The sequence below is a fragment of the Hyperoodon ampullatus genome (genome assembly GCF_949752795.1).
Source record: "Hyperoodon ampullatus genome assembly, chromosome: 2".
NCBI classification, from domain to species: Eukaryota; Metazoa; Chordata; class Mammalia; order Artiodactyla; family Ziphiidae; genus Hyperoodon; species Hyperoodon ampullatus.
Genome location: NC_136915.1, coordinates 68994846 through 69016990, shown reverse-complemented (window position 1 = coordinate 69016990; position 22145 = coordinate 68994846). Strand labels below are relative to the sequence as shown.

The 22145-nt window shown below is 36.7% G+C and overlaps 1 protein-coding gene across 5 annotated transcripts in view; it reads left to right on the top strand.

Moving 5' to 3' along the window:
- The window catches only part of FUBP1 (far upstream element binding protein 1), a gene marked incomplete at its 3' end in the record, with an annotated part of 34346 nt that overhangs the window by 5650 nt on the left and 6551 nt on the right, over positions 1-22145 (top strand). The window contains exons 2-19 of one of the 5 annotated variants that reach the window (XM_079726226.1): positions 792-882; positions 1710-1772; positions 2577-2615; positions 3578-3617; positions 4167-4216; positions 4309-4380; positions 4505-4562; positions 6171-6333; positions 6433-6531; positions 6656-6757; positions 7009-7111; positions 7210-7310; positions 7688-7829; positions 8448-8608; positions 11449-11600; positions 11686-11765; positions 15055-15183; positions 17202-17276. In XM_079726226.1, the coding sequence (XP_079582352.1) occupies positions 792-882; positions 1710-1772; positions 2577-2615; positions 3578-3617; positions 4167-4216; positions 4309-4380; positions 4505-4562; positions 6171-6333; positions 6433-6531; positions 6656-6757; positions 7009-7111; positions 7210-7310; positions 7688-7829; positions 8448-8608; positions 11449-11600; positions 11686-11765; positions 15055-15183; positions 17202-17276 (1720 nt within the window). Of the gene's footprint in view, positions 1-791; positions 883-1709; positions 1773-2576; positions 2616-3577; positions 3618-4163; positions 4217-4308; positions 4381-4504; positions 4563-6170; positions 6334-6432; positions 6532-6655; positions 6758-7008; positions 7112-7209; positions 7311-7687; positions 7830-8447; positions 8609-11448; positions 11601-11685; positions 11766-15054; positions 15193-17201; positions 17277-22145 lie in introns of all 5 variants that reach the window. The other 4 variants (XM_079726227.1, XM_079726229.1, XM_079726230.1 and 1 more) reach the window with 4 other exon arrangements.

Below are 22145 nucleotides of genomic sequence, written 5' to 3'. Positions count from 1 at the left end.
GGCTCCCCTGGTGGCGCAGTGGTTGAGAGTCCGCCTGCCGACGCAGGGGACATGGGTTTGTGCCCCGGTCCGGGAAGATCCCACATGCCGTGGAGCGGCTAGGCCCGTGAGCCATGGCCGCTGAGCCTGTGCGTCCGGAGCCCAGGCTCCGCAACGGGAGAGGCCACAGCAGTGAGAGGCCCGCGTATAGCCAAAAAAAAAAAAAAGATTGTCCAATAGAAGTATAATGCAAGTTACATGTTTTGTTTAACCCAACATATCTAAAATATTACCATTTTAACGTGTTCAATATAAAAATTTTTGAGACACTTTACATTCTTTATATTTGTTCCAAGGTTTCGCTATCTGGTATGCATTTTACACTTGAAGTACATCTCAATTTGGACTAGACATGAAATACTCAGTAACCAAATGTGGCTAGCATTTTACCTTATTAGACAGCACAGCCTTAGCATGTTCGCATTCTCCCTATACCAACACATAGAGAGTCATGGGAGAGAGACATGGAGAAGATAGAATTAGGATCCATATTTTCCTCAAAGTTATTTGGTCAGTCTTCTAAAGATTCTTAATTGATTACTTCTTTGTTCTTATAGAGATATATCAGAAGCAATTCCAGATGATGATTATTTGTTAACTCTCCGAAGTTATTAATGATAGTAATAAATTGAACTGTAATTTTAATTTGTCTATCAAATTAATTTTCTTAGGTGATAGATACTTAGCATATATTAGGAAATAATGTAGTTATGATGCTATCTTTAATAACGGTGTGTTTTTTGTTTTTTAAGATTGCAGCAAAAATTGGAGGTGATGCTGGTACATCACTGAATTCAAATGACTATGGTTATGGGGGACAGAAAAGACCTTTGGAAGATGGAGGTAAGTTATAGCCATAAATATTTTAAATTGTTTTACACAGAGTTTAGTTGAAGTGATTTTCAGTATTTTTCAAATGTTCTTTTTTTGAAACATTGCTTTTATCATAAGGTTCCTAAAATTGTAAGGGTTATATTGGACTCAAAAGGAGAGGGGGGGAAAGAGACCTAGACAAGGTAGGTAAAATTTGAGTTAACCAGCCAGTTTTGTCTTACTAGAGAACATCATTTTCCCTCTTTTAGGATTGTGCCAGATTGATAGTTTGCACAGACGACTTGTTAATGTACTGAAGAAAACAAAAATACAAAATGTTTAGGAAACATTTCATGGGTTTTTCTCATCATACATGAATTAATCTGAGATGCTGTATTCTCATTACTTTGTTATTTCAGATTTCACTTTAAAGGTTGAAGTTGCTATAGTTTGCTACTTTAGTGTGTTGCAGGTTATACCATTTTTTGTTTGTTTTAGTACCTTGTTTTGTGTTTCAGGTTTAACTCAAAATGTGGCTTAAAACAGTAGATAAACAGTGCCTTGTATTTTTTAAAAACATAATTGTTGAACCTTCTGAACTTAGAAGTCTGCACATATTTTTTTTGTTTTAGATTTGATGTATGAATTTCGATACATTTTCTTTTTGCCCTTTTTTTTTTTAAAGGAGGATTCTGAATGAGCGTATAGAATGTATTTGTAGCTTTTGACCAGGAGTACTTGGTTTCCTTTTATTTAAGTGTCTTTCACATTTATAGTGAGGTTTTAATATACAAAAAAAATGAGCTAATGATGCTTCAGATGTTGTATGTAATGTATTCTTTTTATTTTATGTGTAGATGGCTCTTGGACAAGTCCGAGCAGTACAACACACTGGGAGGGAATGCCCTCTCCTTTTAAAGGCAGGAATTTTTATTTATTACCTGTGTTCAGTATGTAAACGTGAAATAAACCAGTGGATTCTTAAATGGACACAAATATTTCTTGGATTATGTGTCTGAATTTTTGTTGCACAACATTCTGATGTTTAATCATTTAAGTTTGAAGGGGGGAGGAGAACGTAGTACTTTGAGCTGTAGGTTGCCTATTCTAAGGTACGCATTGTATTCATGTGTGTAAAGGATGTAGATAAAGATGAAGTCATGTAGTTGTTTGAGTTTCTTTTGAAGTTTATGCTGTGAAATGTTTGGTTAGGAACAGTAGAACAGTTTAGATTGAGATTGCCTTGTAATGTGATTTTTTACTTACTTTGTATAGCTTTGTGTTCACTGTCAGATACACTCAACTTTTGATATGTCAAATTTTCACATTTTGATAGGTTTTTTTCCTTCCAATCTTCAGTTCCTACAGTGGGAAGCATCATTAGACTTTAGCATGTGATGTTTTGCTAAGTAACGGACTAAATACTTTGTCTTGTATCATTCTAAAGTGCTTAACATACATTAAGGTCAGTGATTTGATTCAGTAAAAAAGAATTTTTTTTAATGTCTGTGCATCTTTTAAACATGAAGAGAATGAAAGAAATGCCGTTTTCTTTTGATCACTAAGTGTTCGGGTTGAGTTTTGGCAGTTTTGGTTCAAATGATAAACCATACCCTCAGCTATTTCAGTAAATGTTTATATTGGTATTCTTGATTGGGCATGGGGGAGCTAAGTCTTATGTTTGTACTTACTGGCAAAAAATTAAAAGACTCTTAATTTTGCAGATCAGCCAGATGCTAAGAAAGTTGCTCCTCAAAATGACTGTAAGTATTTATTTTAAATTGGGTTAAAAGTTAAACTAACTGTGGATTTTAATATTAGGGCTTTGTTCCAATGTTTTGTTGGGTATCTTTGAAGTTAGTTGAAGGCCATAAATTATCTTTTTGTATGACTTTATTTGTAAAAATATACCTCCTATCTCCCACTTCAATTATGGCCATGTATCAATATAATTTAAGATTTAGTTGCTAAGTCATTTTACATGTTCAGTTTATTTTATAGCTCTGTTTTTGAAGTACAGTTGTTATATATTTCATTATGGTTTATCATTGGATATTGAATGTAGTTCTTTGTGCTATGTAGTAAGAACTCATTGTTTATCCATTCTGTACATATTAGCTTACATCTGCTAACCCCAGCCTCCCACTCCATCCCTCCCCCAGCCCAGCACCACCCCCCACCACCATAAGTCTGTTCTCTGTCCACTAGTCTGTTTCTGTTTCATAGGTAGAATCATTTGTGTCAAATTTTAGATTCCACATATAAGTGATATATTTGTCTTTCTCTTTCTGACTTAGTGTGGATATCTAGTTGCATCCATGTTGTTGCAAATGGCATTATTTCATTCCTTTTTATGGCTGAGTAGTATTCCATTGTATATACGTACCACATCTTTATCCATTCATCTGTCAGTGGACGTTTCGGTCATTTCCATGTCTTGGCTATTGTCAGTAGTGCTGCTATGAACATAGGGGTTATAGCTCCATTTCTTAATCTTTGCTTATGCTGCTTGAAAAAGGACAGTTTTTTTTCTGTGCTATTGCCAATAATGTCTGCCATTTCACTGAGTTTCTTGCCCACTCTCAGTGTTAAGTATTCTGCATAAAATTTTGTGCTCTTCAGGGTGTTGTCTGTGTGTCAGGGAAAGATTTTAGAATTGCTTAAAATGATTATATTGTTAAATATATGTCAATTAAATTAAATTCTCACTTTAATTTTTTGGTAGCTTTCGGAACACAGTTACCACCGATGCATCAGCAGCAAAGGTATAGTCAAATAAAAGCTTTTCAAAGAGCATTTTGCAAGTTTTAGTTGAACTGTATGTGAAACACAGCCAAGTTAGTATATAGTGAATATGTGTCTGCTTTTTTTTTTTTTTTTTTTTTTTTTTGGTATATATAGTTCATTTCCCTTGACGCAAATAGGTGATAGCAAATGATCTGTTTTCTTGAGTGAGATACGTTTGTAATTTGAAAGGATGGGTGGAACTAGCCACACTTTAGAAGAACTAAGCTGAATTAAAATAACTGTTAAAATGATATCTCCTGAACTGCACCCCAACTCCTTTTTGTTCGTGCCTTCAGACTGTTCCATCCACGATACCTTCCTCACTTGATGTGTATGACCTTGATTAAGATACTGGGTTTAACTACTCAGGCCCCATATTTTGACTTTTGAGTATTTTAAGTATGTGCCTGGAAATCTAGTTTAAGCTATTAGGAGCCATTAGATTCCCATTTTTATGTTTACCTTTTATTTGTAAACAAATTATCTTTCTTTGAAGGAAAATGTTGGTTTCTGTTATTTCTTAGCAGGTCTGTAATGACAGAAGAATACAAAGTTCCAGATGGGATGGTTGGATTTAGTAAGTAATCTAATTTTTTGAAAGCTATGAAAAAACATAATCAAAACATACTTTAAAATCTTTCAGCAAATAATTTTCTTTTTTCTTACTAGTAATTGGCAGAGGAGGTGAACAGATCTCACGCATACAACAGGAATCTGGATGCAAAATACAGATAGCTCCTGGTAATGTTATTCTCTTGCTATTATTTTCAAAGTGACAAGAAAACTAGCATTTTTAAAGTTGCTAGTGAAAATGATGCTGTTAACGTTTTCTTGGCCTAAGATTTTTGTTTGTTTTTAATTGTAGACAGTGGTGGCCTTCCAGAAAGGTCTTGTATGTTAACTGGAACCCCTGAGTCTGTCCAGTAAGTACAAAAATCATGTTCCAGCCCTTCCTTCCTACTGAAGGATATTGTCCCTGCAATTGAACTGACTTTCTCCTGCGCTATTCCTTTTCCCCTTAGAAAATTTCTAACAGCATATAAACATGCTTGAAAATCCCTCTAAACAGAAAACCATCCCTAAACCCCACATTTCTAATTCTCTGCTCTCTTTTACCAAAAAAACTCCGTAAAAGTTGGTAGCTCTGCTTGAATCTTCAGCCTTGATTTCTTTCCCTAAATTCCAGATTCATATCCAGCTGTTTCCTTAGTATACTGTCCAATTGAATGTCTACTAGACAGCTTTAAATGTTAAACTTCAAATTGTTAAAAACAGAATCATTGTTTTCCAGCCCATGCTTTTTCTTTTACTCAATCTAGTTCATCTCATTTTAGTGTATGAAAACTCTGTTTTAATACTTTATCTTTCTCTAAAGTCTCATTTATCGATAAGCATTTTTTCCTTCCCAGTTATTTGGAATTCAGCCTCTTCTTGCCACCTTCTATACTGTCACCTTATCTATGACACCAGTTGCCTATATTACCACAATGTGTCTCCATTCTTTTTAGCCTTGTCTAATTATAGTATAGCCATATTGATCCTTTTAAAATATGAATCAATTCATATCACTACTTTGCTCAAAGATCCTCTAATGCTTTCCCATTTAGAGTAGAAGTCGGTGTCGTTATTATGGCTTGGCTTACCTGCCACCTTTCTCACTTCATATTTTACCATTCTTCCAACTCACTCTGTTCTAGCCCCATTTAGCCTCTTTTCTATTTTTTCAGCACACCAAGCGTGCTTCTCATTAGAGTCCTTTGCACTTTCTGTTTCTTCTCCCTGGAACGTTTTTCCCCAGATATTTTCACAGTCACTCCTCTACTTCCTTCAGGTCTTGGTTCACATGTCTCCTTATCAGTAAGGTCATTCATCTTTCTTTCTTTTTTTTTTTTTTTTTTTTTTTTCGAACTTGAGTCTGCTTCAGTGGAAGCGCAGAGTCTTAACCACTGGACTGCCAGGGAATTGTTCATTCATCTATTTTGCATAAAATAGCATCCCTTCACATACATACACACAACCTGTCCTCCTTATCTTGTTTTGGTTTTCTTTATAGCACTTAACAAATGATATGTTGTTTCTTTAACCTGCTATTTTTACTTATTTAATGAAGTTAAGCCATGCCAGCAAGGACCTTGTCTTTTTATTTCACTGCTGTAACCCCATTACCTAGAATAGTACCTGGCATATAGTTGACATTTCTTAAGTATTTGTTGAATGAACAAATAAATTTTAACATGTGAGTAACCAAAGTAAAGGTTTAAAAAGTAAACACATTGTTTAATTTTTGGAAGAATGAGCTTTATTCTGAGATAACTTTAGAAGTAGGGTGTGTCTTCTCGGAAATTTTGGACTACTCTCAAAAATATTGATTATATTGATACCTAGAAAATTTATTGTGTGGTTTCAGTCTTTGACACTCATGGCATTTTCTTTTAATTGTTAAAATTTAGTTTTAGGCCACCTTATCCTCAATTGGGATGGGAGGAGTACCTGATTATATTATTTTGTATTGGCTATTAATTTGTTAACAGATCAGCAAAACGGTTACTGGACCAGATTGTTGAAAAAGGAAGACCAGCCCCTGGCTTCCACCATGGTGATGGGCCAGGAAATGCGGTTCAAGAAATCATGATTCCAGCTAGCAAAGCAGGATTAGTCATTGGAAAGGGGGGAGAGACTATTAAACAACTTCAGGTATTACTGTGTTTGTAAAATGATTACTTTTTGTCTGTTTTGAAGCCTGTTTTCTTCCTCTCCCCTTTTGTTAATACATCTGATTTCTGTGATTAACAGGAACGGGCTGGAGTTAAAATGGTTATGATCCAAGATGGACCTCAGAACACTGGTGCTGACAAACCTCTTAGGATTACAGGGGACCCATACAAAGTTCAAGTAAACTTAAGTTTATATTTTACAAAGAGGGATTTGGGGTGGATGGCAGAGGGGGAACACATGCATGAATAATTACAGTGTTTTGAGACACGATTCCTAAATTGGGTAATTTTTTCTACTTCAGCAAGCCAAGGAAATGGTGTTAGAATTAATTCGTGATCAAGGTGGCTTCAGAGAAGTTCGAAATGAGTATGGGTCAAGAATAGGAGGAAATGAAGGAATAGATGTAAGTAAAAATACCAGTTTAGAACTGGTTGAATGCTAGTCCATAAATAAAATAAGGTTTTTCCTGTTTTGTTTTACATAGCCTTCTCTTAACATTGTACTGTCTTTCCCCCCCACTTTCTATCTTAGAATACAGAATGTGTACTTTGTATCTTGCCATCCTCTTTGATATAAATATAGTACTTCTATGGTTTGGGGCAGATTAATTTTTCAGGAAATGGCTTTCCTAATTCTTAGTCCTCTCTGCGTAAGGTCCCCATTCCAAGATTTGCTGTTGGCATCGTAATAGGAAGAAATGGAGAGATGATTAAAAAAATACAAAATGATGCTGGTGTTCGAATTCAGTTTAAGCCAGGTGAGTACATATATTTATTTTCTAAACGTTGGTGGCAGTTACTTTTGACACTGATTAACTTAATGCTAAATTAATCCAGTTTGTTCCTTTGTTTAAAGATGACGGAACGACACCAGATAGAATAGCACAAATAACAGGACCTCCAGACCGATGTCAACATGCTGCAGAAATTATTACAGACCTTCTTCGAAGTGTTCAGGTTTGATAGAATGTTAAATTTTCATTGTTTTGTTTTCATTTAAAAAATACTTTTCCTTCATTAAATGTGAAAGTCCCCCTCCATATTTTTTTTATCCGAATCTGTTTGGTGATACTTTATTAATAGCTAGAAAGTTTAAATTGCTTTAAGGTAAACATTTTGGAGCAGGATGTCAGCTACATAAGTGCACTGCTTTATTCACCACGGCATAAAAGGAATAAATGGTGGTGGACATTTCTTGATTATTTGGGCCAAGTTGTGTCCCAACTTCTCTAAACTTCTCATTTAGGAAAATGAAAGTTAAGGGAAATAGATGTGTAATAATTTTACTGTGGAAAGAAGAGCATATTTCTGACTTTGTCTTTCCCCTCTTTTAGGCTGGTAATCCTGGTGGACCTGGACCTGGTGGTCGAGGAAGAGGTAGAGGTCAAGGCAACTGGAACATGGGACCACCTGGTGGACTACAGGAATTTAATTTCATTGTACCGACTGGGAAAACTGGATTAATAATAGGAAAAGGCAATGTATTTAAAACTATTAATGTGTGGTTAATAATTTAACGGTTCTGTTGCTGTTGTAAATGAGTAGCAATAATTTTTTTCTGACTGTGTTTTAGTAGAAAAGTGTTCTTATGCTGATAGTAACACCTAAAGCCTAAATGAAGGGCTTTATATGTACTTAAATCAAGAGTAGGATTTGAATCACGTTGGCTTCTAGAGAAGGGAACCAACAGTATAATTATCAGTGTAAGAAATTTTTCTTCTGACCCAGAAAGTGGTTAGTGTTTTTGTTTATTTTGCTGTTTCCTGACATGTTTTTAAATTTTTGAATTTTTAAATCATTGTGTTAGTTTATATATACATTGCTTAGAAAAGCAATTTCTTTGAAGCAAATATTTTGATGTTATAATTCATTTTAAGGTTGGGTGCAGACATACTAAGTTATGTCTTAAAACTTAAATGTTTGAAATGCTTCATATAATTTGATTTAAAGTGTAGAATAAATGGAAACTCCTAGGAGAATATTGGTAAATGGGATACTGTTCATATCTTCCTTCTTAATTGTGACCAGTTTGTTTTGAATAGCTCCTCTTGTATCCTTTGAATCTTTAGAGAAATTACTGTGCTTTGATTTTAGGAGGTGAAACCATAAAAAGCATAAGCCAACAGTCTGGTGCAAGAATAGAACTTCAGAGAAATCCTCCACCTAATGCAGATCCTAATATGAAGTTATTTACAATTCGTGGCACTCCACAGCAAATAGACTATGCTCGGCAACTCATAGAAGAAAAGATTGGTGTGAGTATGCTTTAAACTTCCAACAGGGGCTTCCCTGGTGGCGCAGTGGTTGAGAGTCTGCCTGCCGGTGTGGGGGACATGGGTTCGTGCCCTGGTCCAGGAGGATCCCGCGTGCCGCGTAGCGGCTGGGCCTGTGAGCCATGGCCGCTGGGCCTGCGCATCCGGAGCCTGTGCTCCACAACGGGAGGGGCCGCAGCAGTGAGAGACCCGCGTACCGCGCAAAAAAAAAAAAAAAAAAAAGATAAACTTCCAATTGATACCACAGATCCTGTTAGTTAAATAAGACATTAATTCATATGTTCCTGTAAGTGCTGTACAGAAAAATGTTAATTTCTACTCTAAAATTATAGGTCTGGTTACATAATAGAAACATACAATATAGAAGAGATTTTCCAGCAATGAAAATAACCCAGTTAATACACAGTTACAGGTGTTCAGAACCTTGTACTTGAGGGTGGGTAAATAAGAGGATAGCATTACTTGAGTTATGGTATTAGGGCTGGTGGAAGATTGTGGAATATACCTGAAGGAGACAGTTAACAGGAAGTCACTATTTATTAAGGGCTTGCTTATCCAACTTTGGTGAAGCAAAGGTGAATCCGATGCCTCCCCCCTCAGTAAAGTAGAAATCTATAAATCCTAATTCTTAGACTGGCTGACAGTTGTCTGGGGAGTTTTAAAATGTCGACCGCTTGGGTGCTTTACACCTTGACACATATAACATACACAGTTCTGATTCAGATTGTCTGCAATAGGACCCAGCATCTAATTTTGGAAGGATGTTCCAGGTGATTCTGATGCATGATCAAATTTGGAAATAGTGAGGAAATAGTGCTTTACTGTGTTTCTTTTATTTTACTATGAAGAATTAACGTGAAGGAGCATCTTAAATTATTAATAATAATTAGAGTATCTTAGGAAAGTTCTTCTTGATGTTTGCCATGCTGTGAATGGGGTGTTTCTCTCTGCTTGGAAAAACAAAAATAGATGTACAAAAGACACTTCAGAATACGTTATAGGGACTTCCCTGGTGGCTCAGTGGTTAAGAATCCACCTGCCAATGCAGGGGACATGGGTTTGATCCCTGGTCCGGGAGGATCCCACGTGCCGCAGAGCAACTAAGCCCGTGTGCCACAACTACTGAGTCTGCTCTCTAGAGCCTGTGAGCCATAACTACTGAGCCCACATGCCACAACTACTGAAGCCCCTACGCCTAGAGCCCATGCTCCGCAACAAGAGAAACCGCCGCAATGAGGAGCCTGCATACCACAATGAAGAGTAGCCCCTGCTCACGGCAGCTAGAGAAAGCCCTCGTGTAGCAACGAAGACCCAACGCAACCAAGATAGATAGATAGGTATGTAGGTAGGTAGGATAGTTAGATAGATAGATTTATTTTTTTAAAAAGAATACTTTATAAAAATATACACAAACATAAGTTCTGTGGTATGGAGAATAAGTATAATTGTTCAAAAAAATGAAGAAAATAATTGTTGGACTCAGTAATGGCAGGAATTGATGCCAGAAAAATGAATAGTGCATCTTCGTTTTGGATTTTGCTATCATTATGCATGGATCAGCATTGCTTCTGGATTGATGGACAGACTAGATACGTTGTTCAAGAGAAGCTCTTAAGAAGAACTTGGACTCTTGAGTCAGGCTATTTGGATTCAGAATACTCTGGATCATTTACTGACTGTGTGACCTTGGGGGAAGATATTTACACTCTTCTTTGCCTCTTTTTCATCTGAAAGTGATGATAATCATACCTACCTTTTAGGGTTACAGGGATTAAATGTTTGAAGTATGTGTGTTTATCACTTAAAAGAGTGCCTGGCACAAAGCCCTGTAAAAATGTTGCTACCTTTTTTCAGTAATCCTTTTTTTTTTTTTTTTTTTTTACTATTTGGAAAGGAAAGGTTATGTATAATTGAAGTGAGGGATAATGACAGCAGTTTGAGACTTAAAGAGACAGGTTATTATGAAAGTCTTGAAGTTTGGCTTTATTGTAGTGAGAAAATTGATAACCATATATAGATTAAGCATTTTTGTCCAAGTTGTCACATGGTGAGTATTAACTGCATGAAAGGAATATTTTATTTTAGAACAGTTAAATCTAGTGGTCCTTACAAGTTGGATTATCAAAGAAGAACTAAGCATTATTAATTACGATGTGGCATGAAATGGATACGAAATATCCTGATTTGCTAAATCAGTTAAAAAGGGAATCTTCATGGTATTCAGAAAATTATGATAAAGGATAAGGGAGGAAATAAATTATTTATTGAAATGGGGCTCAGTGACAGGAAGGCTGTGAGAAGGACTGGTTTGTTGAGTGAGAACTTGTTACATTATTGGGGAAGTATTCAATAGCCAGTTCACGATATGAGACCTAAGCAATTTGAGGACTGTATTGTCAGCATGGTTCTCTGATTACAATATTAAGTGAATAGATGTAGAGTAGATGCAGAGAAAGAAGAGCTAGAGGTAAGAACTTGATATTTGATAAGCTTCCATGATTAAGATGATAAAGGGCTAGTAAAAGTAAAAATTGTGCAAGGAAAGGGAAATAATGGAAAAGGGAATAGCCTGAAAAGAATAGAAGGTAAAGTTAATGTTTCAGTTCTTTGCTAATGCTGTTGATTTTAATTAATTTTACATGCCTCATTAATATGGTAAGAGTTCAGAAGTTTTGCAACATGAGTGAAGAAATGAAGGAAAATCATAAATTTTAGATTGCTTGTGGTTAGGTAAAAGGGTAGAAATAGAAGGTTATTTGGCCTTTGAAATGTTTAACCATTACTGTCTTTCTGATTTTTGTTTGTCTTTTGCTTTTTTGCAGGGCCCAGTAAATCCTTTAGGGCCACCTGTACCCCATGGGCCCCATGGTGTCCCAGGCCCCCATGGGCCTCCTGGGCCCCCTGGGCCTGGAACTCCAATGGGACCATATAACCCTGCACCTTATAATCCGGGACCACCTGGCCCTGCTCCTCAGTAAGTTTTAAGTTTGGTTCTAGGTTTTTCCTCAAAGATTCTAGATTTTGGGAAACTATTTTAAAATTGATTTCTGTGTTTTCAGTGGTCCTCCAGCCCCTTATGCTCCCCAGGGGTGGGGAAATGCATATCCACATTGGCAGCAACAGGCCCCTCCAGATCCAGGTAAAAGATGCTTATCATTTGGGTGTAATCTGTGTTTTTGTTTGCCACTCCTGTTATAGTTATACATTTTCTAGTGTTGATTCTACATTGTGTGCATTTTCTGCACTTGTTTCACTCCTTCAGCAGAAGTGTTAGGTTCTGGTTCTACTACAGTGTATAAGACTGTTGTGAATATGGTCTGTTTTCGTAGGTCTTTCTCTACCTGCATTTGGTTTTCTCTACTTTAGAAGAGAAAGTAGAAAGTATAACAATGCTAAAAGCCAAAAGTATAGGAAGAAGTACAGTGTCTTAGGTTTTAGATGCTAGTGTCATCAGATGTATTGTATGTTAATTGTGACATTATCCATGAAAGAATAGTGTACATTTATTTATAAAATTGTGTGAGAGTCAGTTGGAGTGTTTAATCCTTGGGCATTAAACTTCCAAATTCTCAAATAAGATATATAAGTTGCCTATTTTAGTATTCCTGATATAACTTCACATTAGTAAAAAGCAGGCCTGTATTAAATACCTGCATGTTGGAACTCTCAAATTAATTTAGTTAAATATTCTCTCTGTTCAGATGTGATTTGTATCTGTTACATTTTATTCTATCCATGAATCTTTTCCCACCCTGTCGTTTTCTTTCCATCACGGTCAAAGAGCATTCATTGAAACCAGTAACTTTTATAAATGATCCTTTTTTTTCCTTCACCTACTACATACCTCTTAGGCCTCTTTCACTGGAGTAGTTTCAAGGAAGGTCCTTTTCACACTAGTATACTTATTTTTTAGTTTTTGTTTTTTTTGTGTGTGTGGTACGCGGGCCTCTCACTGTTGTGGCCTCTCACGTTGCGGAGCGCAGGCTCCGGACTCGCAGGCTCAGCGGCCTAGCTGCTCCTTGGCATGCGGGATCTTCCCGGACCGGGGCACAAACCCGCGTCCCCTGCATTGGCAGGCAGACTCTCAACCACTGTGCCACCAGGGAAGCCCTATACTTATTTTTTTTAAAACTAAAATAATTTAAATGAAATTGTTTTAGTGAATTTTATTAAACATTTCTGGAGTTAAGGGTGGCCCTGTATTATAACATACCTTAATTTCATAGGAGGTATGCTCTTTGGAACATGGATACAACATGACAGTTACCAAATAACCATAACTCCCACACATTCAAGAAACTAAACTGTGTGCACTAAGGCCTGAGTATGCAGCAATGAATTTACATTCTGTAGAAATGCGTACTTAAAATGTTAGCAATACTGTGCTAGAAGGACTTAAGAAGGGTCAAATATAATTTATTGTATAATAGTGTTTAAAGAATGGAAGGATTTTTCTTTCCCTCTTGTAAGCTAATTGGTATGGTGTTATTAAGCAGAAGAATCCCACCACTGAAGAGACTGAGAAAATTAAGGGGCAGATTTATATTGGGTAACTTGGATCTGCAGGATTGCACCTATTTGGATGCTCTGTTTGGGTAGGTAGTATGATTGAGAGAAATGATGGTAATAAGAACTGGTCTCTGTTTCACAGTCTCATTTTCCCACTTGGGGTAGTGGTGAAGTCATCAATGAAAGAATTGGTTAATGAATGTGGCTTTCAGCAACGCCTTTGGGAAAGAAATAACCCGTTTTGCCAAAAAATAACAGCTAGGGTTAGATATTGCTTATATGTAAAAACCAAAATGAAATTGTTTCATTACTTTGTATTAAACATCCTGGTATTTAAATGTGGCCCTATATTGACAGTAAAGTCTGTATTCTCTGAATTAAAATCTGTTTCTATAAAAAAATTACTGGGTTGTTTAAAGATTTATGTAGTAGTCACATACTTAGAGTGAAACAGACTTGAATGAGTCCTAGTCATAACTTACTAATTACGGGATAGTAAGCAAGTTTTGAACCTCTCTAAATCTGTTTTCTTATCTATAAAATGATAAGTAAATGAATGAGTATAATAATGAATGAATTTAGTAAGTTCTCAGTACATATTAGTTATATGTAATTAAGAAACTGGTTTTCATATATGGTCTACACATTTTAAGAGTGTAAGTATCAATTCCTAAAAGTCTGTTTTATCTCAGTTTCTCTATCTAGACATGCTGTGACATATTTGTATTAATTACTATACAGGTAATGATACTATATATTGGGACACAGGTATTAATTTAGAAACTTATGGAGAGTGGCATAATGCCTTATAATTGTATCACCTTAGACATTGGATCACTCTGGGAATCTTTACCCTTTTTTTCTCAAACATCACTAACCTTTGTTTTATTAGGCAGCTGAGAATTGCTGCCCATTTGGGATGAAGGCTAAATAGATTACATATAGATATAGAATCTGGTTAAGGAAATTACATCTTTTTTCAGGATATAAACTAACAAAGATATACCTGTAGTATCATATGATACACCCAGTATAAAAGACAGAATCAGTAAGAGGATTTCTGTTTCTGACTGAGAAGTCTCAAACTTTTAATGCATCAGTTGATTTTTATGAAGGATGAGTGAGGGACAGTCAAGTGCAGAGGAAACATAACATGGTGAAACGCCCAAATATGAGCATGATGACTTTTGAAAAGTACAACCAATTTACTGTGGCGGAACTTGAGTATTGGAAAAATATTGACAGCAGGGAGAGGAGGCTGGAAGGGAAAGTATAAGCGAGGGTATCCAAATATCTTGTTAAATATGTTGAATGATATTCTGTACTTAAAAGCTTTAATAGTCCCTAAAGACTCCAGGAAATAAATGAAGAATTTCAAATAGGGCAGTGACATCAAGTTTATCTTTTAGGATAATCACTGAAATATGATGAGATGAAATATGGCGAATCTGTTTCTTTTTCCAAGGTCTTTAAGTTGTCTCTTTATTGAAAACAAGATAGGACAGAGTTCATAGTTGTAAAATAATTCTTTCTTGTACAGGTTAGTCCCTGGAATTCCTTTCCTTTAGTCATCTGCCACATAAAACTGTTGTGCTTGAGGCAAAACTGGTTTAGAAAAAGAAGGGCACAGGATGGTTTGAGACAAAGCATTGGATTTGGAACCAAAAGATCTTTATTCGTATCCCAACTCTGCCAGTCACTAGTTTTCTAGGAACTAGGAAAGTTACTTAATCTCTGAGACTAAGTTTTCTATAATAAAAGCTAATGATGACAGTAAAAATAATAGAAGAATTTGAAAGTGTCCACTTACTGTTTTTTAATGTCCAGTTAATTTGGGGGTCTATATTTGCTAGAGAGGTGTGTGTGTGATTGATTGATACGGGCTTTAGATACAAATATAGAACTTGTGTTTATTCTAGCTAAAACAGGAACAGATCCAAATTCAGCAGCTTGGGCTGCTTATTATGCTCACTATTATCAACAACAAGCACAGCCACCACCTGCAGCTCCTGCCGGTGCACCAACTACAACCCAGACCAATGGACAAGGTAACTATGGTAATTAAAGAATTTATTTTCTATGTGGAAGTGAAAACCTGTGTTTGGAATTATATATAAAGTGCATCGGTGTATTACCCCCAAATTTATAATATTATTTAGTTACAGCTTCAGTAAGCAGCCTTTGCTTTTTAAAAACAAGTTACTTTGAAATAACTGCAAACTTTCATAAAAGTTGTAAGATACATTACCAAGAACATCCAGATAATCTAGCTGTTGATGTTTATCTTCCCCATTTGATCCATTACCCTATCACATGTGTTCATATCCATTATCATTAGTCTTTTTCAGAACCATTAAGACCAGGCTGTAGACATAATGCCCCATTACCCTTAAATACTCCTTCCTGTATTTCTCCAAAAATAACCATCACAGAGCACTCCTTAATCAACGTTGATACATCTTACTATCCCAAGGCATAGCCGTTACTGAGATTTCACCAATTGTTCCAACAGCTTCTCATCAATCAAGAATAATTCCTGTCTTTTTCTTTCAAAAGAGTACAGACCTTTTGTTTTGTGAGATGTTTAGGGATCAACCTAGGTCCCTTCAACCTTTTCTTATGAAGATGAGGTCACAGTCAGGGTTCCTGCTTACATTATGGCAAGAATACGTCAGAAATGAATGCTTTTCTCTTAGTGCATTACGGTAGGGGTCGTATAATGTGGACCTGTTTTATCCCCAGAGGTGGTAACCATGGTCACTTAGTTATGTTGATGTCTGCCAAGATTCTATACCATAAAATCACCATTTTTCTCTTCGAAATTAATACTGTCTGGAGAGTTATACTGAGATTATACCACTATTCTTTTCTTTTTTTGGAGGGGGGCAGGACAAAGAGGATAAATTTATTCTCATTTTTCCTTAAAATAAAGATACAGTAGAAGTTTTACAATTCAGTTTGATTAGACGTGATTTATAATCTTAACATTTTTTTAAAAACAAATGATAGCAGAAACAAAGAACTAGTACAAATTATAAAACTACTAGAGCAAAGAGAAAACTACCTTTCTGATCAAAACATGTACCACAGCTAAACTTCCTTAGAAAACTTGCTAGGATTTCTAAGCTAAACTTTCTTAGGATTCTGTTCCTTAGTGAAGGCCTTAGCCTTCATTGATAATAGGTGCCTGATTCAAATATGATAATTTCTCCTTTTGTCATTCATTCTGCATTTATTAGGTGGTATTTTACTATGGAAGAGGTTTCCTTTTTCTTTCTGTTTATTTCTCTATGTCAGTATGGATTCCTGTTTTATTCAGTAAGTTATATTTTTAACTTAACCAGATTGTCCTAGATTTGGCCAGTCAGGAGTAGCTTCAAGATGGCTCCTGTATCCTTTTGACATGCCTGTCATTCTTTAAGCACTTCCCTACCTTCTTGCACAATAAGATGCTTATATTGTGCTTTTTGAGCTCCAGCCCTTGAATCAGCCATTTTTCCAATGATCCCTGATTTCTTTTAGTAGATGATGATATTTAGAAACTTAACAGTTGTGTTCATTGCTGCTGAGGTGTTACTGCTACTAGCTCCTTTCAGTGTACAGAGCTAGGAAATGAATTTACGTACATGTATACCTACATACATATAAAAAATACATAAATATCCATATGTGTATGTATTTTTAAAACTGTACATTCATATCACCTGCAATTCCATTCCAGGGTTTCAAAGTTCTTCTTTCTAGCTTTTCCCACTTTCCATGCTTATAAATGGTGAAAGACCTGGTATCGTCAGTGTGTTTTATTTGACCAATGAATTTACTTATATGCTCAATGTAACTACTCTTCTAAATAAATAGACCATCTTCTCTGTACACTATCTCTGTACTCCCAGAGTCCTGTGTCTTTGGCACCAGCAAGGATGCCACTATCACACAGCACTTCTCTCCTACCCTCATTCTCCATGACAGGCTACTCCCAACTCCTCTACACAAAAAACAGAAGGAAAGGGCCAAAATTGCTTTTTAAAAACCTTAATCATAATTTTTTATGTTTTTCTTAAATAAGGAGATCAGCAGAATCCAGCTCCAGCTGGACAGGTTGATTATACCAAGGCTTGGGAAGAGTACTACAAGAAAATGGGTATGTTCTACATTTCTTTTTTTATACATTTTATTAAACTGAAACATTTAGTAAATATCACACTAAAAGGTTGAAGATTTTGATAAAAAGCCTGTTTGTTCTGTGTTTTTATTACCTTGGACTTCTTTCATCCGATAACTTTTAAAATCTTGAGGTATAGAACTGTTGAACAAGAATGCATTCCAGGGCTTCCCTGGTGGCACAGTGGTTGAGAGTCTGCCTGCCGATGCAGGGGACACGGGTTCGTGCCCCGGTCCGGGAAGATCCCACATCCCACATGCCACGGAGCAGCTAGGCCCGTGAGCCATGGCCACTGAGCCTGCGCGTCTGGAGCCTGTGCTCTGCAATGGGAGAGGCCACAACAGTGAGAGGCCCGCGTACCAGAAAAAAAAAAAAAAAAGAATGCATTCCAAAATCACTGAACTTCCAGAGGTATCATGGTCATTACAAATAATAATTGTTAAATTTGTGGTTAAGAAATCTTTTTATTTCTAAGTGCATTTGTCAGCCATTTACTAATTGAAACTAAAAGTTTCCCCACTGGCACATAGGACATTGAATATTACCTATACTTTTGTCAAAGATAAGTTACATGTCAGTAACCTAAATGGCACCGGTTAAATTATAGAGCACCAAGCAAAAATTGGTTACGTGTAATATTTGTGCTGCAAAGTAGCAGATAAGAAGTAACCTACAGGGCTTCCCTGGTGGCGCAGTGGTTGAGAGACCGCCTGCCGATGCAGGGGACACGGGTTCGTGCCCCAGTCCGGGAAGATCCCACATGCCGCGGAGTGGCTGGGCCCGTGAGCCATGGCCGCTGAGCCTGCACGTCCGGAGCCTGTGCTCTGCAACGGGAGAGGCCACAACAGTGAGAGGCCCGCATACCACACACACACAAAAAAAGTAACAGAGGAAGTTAATTACTTAAATAACATTTTCATTATGAAAAAGGAAAAACAGTCACCTAGAAGGGCTGTTTTCATTCAGTAAATGTAGAGCATATACTATATGCCAAGCATAGGAATAGATACTGAGAATGTGACTCTGGGCATAACACCTAGGAACCCTGCCCTTCTGGTTATTATATTCTAATGGAGAGTATTGCAAACTGCTGTGAATGAAAACTGTACAGTGGTCCCCCACTTTTACATGGGGGATATGTTCCAAGTCCCCTCCCCACCATGGATGCCTGAAAGTGCGGATAGTACTGAACCCTATATGTACTGTACTTTTTACCTATAAGTACATAACTATGATAAAGTTTATGAGTTAGGTACAGTAAGAGAGTAACAACATTAATAAATAGAACAGTTATAACAGTATATTGAATGAAAGCTACATGAATGTGATTTCTCTCAAAATACCTCGTACAAATGTAATGCCTCTTCCATCTTAACTAAGCAGATAATCACATACCGTAGCTGTAACCTGCATTTTGAGGTGGGACAGCAAAACTTGGATGAATTTCTTTTTCCTCTTCCACAATTTCATGGAAGATTTGTTCTTACTATAAATCTTAGCGACCTCAGTCAGCATACGATTTTTTTCTTTCCTTATTAAATGGAGAACTTTTAACCTTTTCACTTAAAGGAAAAGGCTTCTCTTTGTCATATCCAAATTGCCAGCATCACTATTCTTGCACTTCAGGGCCATTATTAAGTAAAATAAGGGTTACTCAGACACATAAGCACTGCAGTACCAGGACAATCTTATAAGCAAGATGGCTGCTGAGTGACTAATGTGGGATATGCTAGACAAAGGGACAGTATGAGATTTCATCATGCTCCTCAGGATGGTGCACAATCTAAAACTTAAGAATTGTTCACTTAATATTTTCAGGCCACGGTTGACCACAGGTCACTTCACTGCAGAAAGCAAAACCGTGGATGGAGTTCTTTCTGTTCACTGACACTTAGATGTGCACACTGCAAAACAGGTCACACAAGTACAAAGTGGTGGAACCAGACTTTGAACTCTTAAGAGGGTCTAAGTCCCAAGCCTGTCTCCTGAATTTGCATTTTTCAGGAACCATTTCAAACTTGATGTTATACTTCCGGACAGACCAGGTTTTTTTCAGATGCTTATTCTCATTCATTCAAAATTAACACACTTACACCATAGCCAGTTGTCACAAACAGAAGCTAATAAGATAAACTTGCTCATCCTTCACTGATACAGAAAGTATCTATAGGTGATAGTTTTGTCATAAGATACAGTCTACTTGTGATTCTCAATGTAAATTTCAGTGTTCTATGCCATAACACCATGTTAGAAGATCCTCCTAACCCCCACCTTCTTTTCACTTGAATGTTTTTCTGTAGCAGCACAATGATAAGCTATTAATTTTATGAGCAAAGTGAACTGGTTGAGTGATTCCCCCTTACTTGTAAATCTTAAATAATGTTAGGTTGTCAGGTCTTTAATGATAGCTACAAGGTCCATATATTTTTCCTGTATGTCTTTTTTTGTTTTTTTGTTTTGTAAAGGATTGATTGCTTAACTACTTTGATTTCTTCTAGATGCGTTGCTTGTCCTTAAGATCTTTTTAGGATAACTACAAATAAGAAACCTTAAAGCATCAAAGTAATCATTTCAATCTTTTGATGTTTTTAAATGGAAGGGAAAGAAAGGGGTAATAAAATATCAGGGAGAGAGAAAGATCTTTATCTCTAAGTCAAACTCCCTTATTTGGAAATACTGAGTTTTACTCTTCTAAGTGGCATAGGTAGGATTTCCTAGGACTCTGGATGTCCTGGTTTCTTTTTTGTGTATCTATTGCAGTTTTTGGGTTTGCTATTCCCATGAGGTTTGTTCCCCCCCCCCACACACACACACACGCACACTGTATTTTATTTTTACAAGAGATAAATTGACACCAAGCATTGTAAATGGATAACCACAACAAAAGCAACAATGATTACAATTATGAAACACACTCATACTATGTCATAATATTGACAGTCCAGTAAGGATGTCCTGATTTCTAATCCAGTGTCCTCCTCACCAAACTAGGGAGACTGTCTCGGCTTTTGAAGCCATTTCAGCTTTTTCTGTTAAAAACAGAAAATTCCCACTAACACTGTAGATTTGTCAGTTTGCTTATTAATAAAAGTTTGTTGAGGGCTTCCCTGGTGGTGCAGTGGTTGAGAGTCCGCCTGCCGATGCAGGGGACACAGGTTCGTGCCCCGGTCCGGGAAGATCCCACATGCTGCGGAGCGGCTGGGCCCGTGAGCCGTGGCCGCTGAGCCTGTGCATCCGGAGCCTGTGCTCCGCAACGGGAGAGGCCACAACAGTGAGAGGCCCGTGTACCGCAAAAAAAAAAAAAAAAAAAAAAAAGTCTGTTGAAACATGAGTTTTTTAATTAGTTTCGTTTTCTGAAACAATTGTAAATTGCGTAGATTAGCATGAAGAGAATTTAAGAGAGAAATTCTTAAAGATGAGATTCTGGAGGGTTAAAGACGGAAACTTTAAGGAATTCATATCGCTGTCCTATACGGAATGACAGCAGTCTGGATGTGGGTGCTTTTGAAGCTAGAATGAAGGGAACTTTTGTATAAAAGTAAACACCCTAAAGAGAAATAGGTTTCAAAATAGAGACAGGCAGTTTCTATTTGGAGGAAAGTAAATGAAGGCATTTTGGGATAAGTTTGACTTGAGGCGGAGTCCCTTTTAATGTTAAGCACTGATATAGTGGACTCTGAACCCTTAGCATATGGCCTAAAAGAGCCAGGCGAGAGTGGTTGTGGGAAAGATGCAGGTGTATGGAGAAATAACTGAGGGTAAAAATCAAGCAAGGCTGTCTCGGGCTGTAATAGAATGTTACATATGAACTCTAGGACAAGTCTTATCTCTTGAATGAAATGAAATTAAGACTTTATACATTGTAAAGTTACATGTAAATGTTAAGTATTGTTCTACTAAATTATCTCATATCAAAACAGTTTTTGAACTGAGGAGAAGACTAAAGGGAACAAGTTAAGGACATGGCTTTCCAAAGGGCGAGAGGCTAGGGGAAGAGCCAAAACATAAATAGATTAGATAGGAACAGTTCTTTCCCTGCTTTCACCTGGGCAAAAAGAATGACATTTGCCCTTCACATAGGAGTGGAATGAGATTTTCTATGGACGCTTTCAAGATTGGAATGTCAAATGTTGATGACTTACTTAACCAACTGTTTATTTTTCTTAGAGTCTAACATGTTTACTTTTAGCTTTCCACAGGGCTATTTGAGTTTGGGATGGGGGGTGTTTTTCAGGAAACATTCGAGTTTGATGAATTTTCTTGATATGTCTCCCTGATATTGTTATTTTTTGCCTCTAAAATATGAGTATCTCTTAACAATGAGGTTTAGTTCCACTTGTAAACCTGAAGAGGAAATTGTTGCTGTCTTAAATAAGTTTGGCCTCAAGTCAGCAAGTTTTCAAGTGTGCAGTTTGTAAGAAAATGTTGTATGGTTTTATTACTATTGGTACCAAGATATTTGGCAGTTGTCTAAATACTGAAACTGGTTTTAGATTTACTTGAATTGTGTCTCCTCATAAGATCAAAATGTTAGACTCACTTCCTCTTTGAAAAGAGTATGGAAAACAAAAGTGTGAGAATTTTGTTTACAGTATATGGGATTTCTCTGTGCTGTTGCCCATATAAGTAGGGGGGAGTTTCTTGCATTTTTTTAAGTTAGTCATAAATCTGAAATTTTTATTTACTCAGTTGCTTTTATTCTTTGGCCAATTTTGTGATGGTGAATAGACCACTTTCTAAAACTATAAAGTTGCCTTGTTGGCAACATCTAACAAACATAAAAACAGCTTTCTGCCAGTATTTTTTTGTCTAGCTGTAATAATTTCATAAAGTCAGATAAGTTACAAA